This window comes from Cebus imitator, unplaced genomic scaffold, assembly GCF_001604975.1.
Source record: "Cebus imitator isolate Cc_AM_T3 unplaced genomic scaffold, Cebus_imitator-1.0 Scaffold266, whole genome shotgun sequence".
Taxonomy (NCBI): Eukaryota; Metazoa; Chordata; class Mammalia; order Primates; family Cebidae; genus Cebus; species Cebus imitator.
Genome location: NW_016107581.1, coordinates 1,991,033 through 1,995,297, shown reverse-complemented (window position 1 = coordinate 1,995,297; position 4,265 = coordinate 1,991,033). Strand labels below are relative to the sequence as shown.

The 4,265-nt window shown below is 50.6% G+C and overlaps 1 protein-coding gene across 1 annotated transcript in view; it reads right to left on the bottom strand.

Annotated features, from left to right (window-relative positions):
* The window catches only part of SULT2B1 (sulfotransferase family 2B member 1), a 47,476-nt gene that overhangs the window by 21,673 nt on the left and 21,538 nt on the right, over positions 1-4,265 (bottom strand). Inside the window, exon 2 of the mRNA XM_037728513.1 lies at positions 3,870-4,017. Coding sequence (XP_037584441.1) covers positions 3,870-4,017 — 148 coding nt within the window. The remainder of the gene's footprint in view (positions 1-3,869; positions 4,018-4,265) is intronic.

Below are 4,265 nucleotides of genomic sequence, written 5' to 3'. Positions count from 1 at the left end.
CCCGTCTCTACTAAAAATACAAAAATTACCCAGGCGTGGTGGCACCTGCCTGTAATTCCAGCTACTTGGGAGTCTGAGGGGGGAGAATCACTTGAACCTGGGAGGCGGAGGTTGCAGGGAGCTGAGATGGCAGTCTGGGCGACAGAGTGAGACTTTGTCTAAAAAATAATAAGGATTTTAAAATGTACTCTGAGGAGACACTGATAAGAAAATGAAAAGACAAGCCATAGATTGGGAGAAAATATTTGCAAAACAAGTATCCGATCAAGGATCTGTACTCAGATCATATAAAGAACACTCAAATCTCAATGACAAGAAAACAAACAGCTGGGCGCAGTGGCTCACGCCTGTAATCCCAGCACATTGGGAGACCGAGGTGGGCAGATCTCAAGGTCAGGAGTTCAAGACTGGCCTGACCAATATGTTGAAACCCCGTCTCTACTAAAAAATATAAAAATTAGCTGGCCATGGCGCCTGTAGTCTCAGCTACTCGGGAGGCTGAGGCAGGAGAATGGCTGGAACCCGGGAGGCAGAGGTTGCGGTGAGCTGAGATCATGCCATTGCACTCCAGCCTGGGCAACTCCATCTCAAAAGAAAGAAAGATAAAACCATTTTGGGACAGCATGGTGTCTCCTTCCTGTAATCCCAGCACTTTGTGAGGCCAAGGCAGGTGGATCACCTGAGGTCAGGAGTTCGAGACCAGCTTGGCCAATGTGGTGAAACCCTGCCTCTACTAAAAATACAAAAATTAGCCAGGCATGGTAGTGGGTACCTGTAATCCCAGCTACTCAGGAGACTGAGGCAAGAGAATTGCTTAAACCCATGAAGGTGGAGGTTGCAGTGAACCGAGATCTCACCACTGCACTCCACTCTAGGCAACAGTGAGACCCTGTCTCAATTTTAAAAAAAGAAAAAGAAAACATATGTCCACATAAGAATTTGTGTGCAAGGCCAGGTGCAGAGGCTTACTCCTGTAATCCCAACACTTTGGGAGCCAAGGCAGGTGGATTGCTTGAGCCCAGGAGTTTGACACCACACTGGGCAACACCGTGAGACCCTGTCTATAAATGTTTTTTAAATTAGCTGGGTGTGGTGGTGAGCACCTGTCACCTCAGCTACTCAAGAGGCTCAGGTGGGAGGTTAGCTTGAGCCCAGGAGGTGGAGGCTGCAGTGAGCCAAGACTGCGCCACTGCACTCCAGCCTGGGCAAGAGATGGAGACCCTGCCTCAAAAAATAAAAATAGCAACAAGAATTTGCATGCAACGTTCAGAGCAGCTTCACTCATAATAGCTCTGAGTGGAAATAATCCAAATGCTTATCAACTGATGAATAAACGAAGTACAGGTTATGCGTATCATAAAGTATTATTGGACCATAAAAAACAATGACATTCTGACACACGCGACAACATGGATGAATCTTGACAAGGTGATGCTCAGAGGAAGAAATCAGACACAGAGGCCACAGAGTGTATGATTTCATTTCCCTGAAATGCCCAGAACAGACAAACCCATAGAAACAGAAAGGAGATTAATGGTTGCCAGGGGCCAGGGGAAGGGGATGTGAGGATTGGGAGGTGACGCCTTATAGGTCTAGAGTTTCTTTCTTTCTTTCTTTCTTTTTTGAGATGGAGTTTCGCTCTTATTGCCTAGGCTGGAGTGCAATGACATGATCTCAGCTCACTGCAACCTCTGCTTCCCAGGCTCAAGCGATCTTCCTGCCTCAGCCTCCCAAGTAGCTGTGATTACAAGCATGTGCCACCATGTCTGGCTAACTTTTTGTATTTTTAGTAGAGACAGGGTTTCTCCCTGTTGGTCAGGCTGGTTTGAACTCCCAACCTCAGGCGATCTGCCCACCTCTGCCTCCCAAAGTACTGGGATTACAGGCATGAGCCACCATGCCCAGCTCTTTTTTTTTTTCTTTCTTTCTTTTTTTTTTGAGAGATAGAGTCTCACTCTTGTTGCCTAGGCTGGAGTGCAGCACAGTGGCACGATCTCAGCTCACTGCAACCTCTGCCTCCCGGATTCAAGTGATTCTCCTGCCTCAGCCTCACAAGTAGCTGGGACTCCAGGTGCCTGCCACCACGCCAGGCTAATTTTTTGTATTTTTAGAGACGGGGTTTCACTGTATTAGCCAGGATGGTCTCCATCTCATGACCTTGTGATCCACCCGTCTCGGCCTACCAAAGTACTGGGATTACAGGCGTGAGCCACTGCACCTGGCCAGGTCTAAAGTTTCTTGGTGGATGATGAAAGTGTTCTTTATTTTTATTTATTTATTTTTTTTGAGACAGGGTCTTGCTCTATTGCCCAGGCTGGAGTGCAGTGCCACAATCTCAGCTCACTGCAACCTCTGTCTTCAGGGTTCAAGCGATTCTCCTGCCTCAGCCTGCTGAGTAGCTGGGATTACAGGCACACGCCACCACATCCAGCTAATTTTGTATTTTTAGTAGAGACGGGGTTTCTCCATGTTGGTCAGGCTGGTGTCGAACTTCTGACCTTGGGTGATCTGGCCACCTCAGCCTCCCAAAGTGCTGGGATTACAGGTGTGAGCCACCATGCCTGGCTCTTTTTAATAATTTTTTAAAATGATTTTTTGAGTCAGATTCTTGCTCTGTTCCCCAGGCTGGAGTGCAGTGGTGTGATCTCTGCTCACTGCAGCCTCAACCTTCTGAGTTTCAGCGATTTTTGTGTCTCAGCCTGCAGAGGAGCCGGGACTACAGGCACATACTACCACGCCCCATTAATTTTTGTATTTTAATAGACACGGGGTTTTGCCATGTTGCCAGGCTGGTCTCAAACTCCAACACTCAAATTGTATACAGTTCTCCACTTTAAAGCATACAATTTAGCTGGGTGCAGTGTCTCACGCCTGTAATCCCAGCACTTTGGGAGGCTGAGGCGGATGGATTGCTTCAGCCTAGGAGTTCAAGACCAGCCTGCGCAACATGATGAAACCCTGTCTCTTCAAAAAATACAAAAGTTAGCCAGGCGCGGTGGTGCACACCTGTGGTTCCAGCTACTCAGAAGGCTGAGGTGGGCGGATCATTAGAGTCCAGGAGACCAAGGCTGCCTGCAGTGAGCCAAGACTGCACCAGCACACCCCATCCAGCGTGAGTGACACAGCAAGACCTGTCTCAAAAAATGAAAATGTCAGGTGTGGTAACTCATGCCTGTAATCCCAGCACTTTGGGAGGCTAAGGCAGAGGCATCATTTGAGGTCAGGAGTTCAAGATCAGCCTGGGCAACGTAACAAGACCTCATCTCTACTTAAAGAAAAAAAAAAGGCTGGGCACAGTGGCTCACGTCTGTAATCCCAGCACTTTGGGGGGTCACGGCAGGCGGATCATGAGGTCAGGAGTTTGAGACCAGCCTGGCCAAGATAGTGAAACCGGTCTCTACTAAAAATACAAAAATTAGCCGGGTGTGGTGGCGGGCGCCTGTAATCCCAGCTACTCGGGAGGCTGAGGCAGGAAAATCGCTTGAGCCTGGGAGGCGGAGGCTGCAGGAGCTAAGGTGGAGCCACTGCTCTCCAGCCTGGGTGACAGGGCAAGACTCTGTCTCAAAACAACAACAGCAACAACAAACAACAAAAAGCCCAGAAAACTAGACAGGTGAAGGGGATAGGGAGGGACAGAACGAGGGCACTACTTCAGCCAGGGTGGACGGGGAAGGTGGTAGGTTGAGAACTGACCTGGAGGGGAGGGGCTGGGCGCCAGGTGGGTGCCCCGGGGAGGCTGCTTCTGGCAGGGGCACCGCTCTGAACAGATCCGGCCCTGCTTTTCCCCGTCCCCTCCTCCTCAGTGCGCCCCTCCCGTCCTCCACCGCACCCCCTCCCCGCTCTCCCCAGTCACTGTCCCCAGCCCAGCCGGTACCTGACTTGGGGTAGGTGACGATGAAGATATCGTCGTCCCGCACATCTTGGGTGTTCTCCGCCAAGCCGATGCTCTCCGGCGAGTACAGGCCAACGGGGAAGGGGATGCCCTCGTACCGGAAGTATTCACCTGGCAACTTCTGGCTGTGGAAGGGATGGGGAGATGCCATGAGGGACAGCAGGGAGGTGGGCATCACTCGGACCCTGGCAAGGAACTTCCTCCTCAGAGCCTCAGTTCCTCTTCTGCAAATTGGTGACACTGTCCCTATAAACTGTATAAAGCTGGCCAGGAGCCGTGGCTCATGCCTGTAATCCCAGCACTTTGGGAGGCCGAGGCAGATGGATCACCTGAGGTCAGGAGTTCAAGACCAGCCTGGCCAACATGGTGAAAC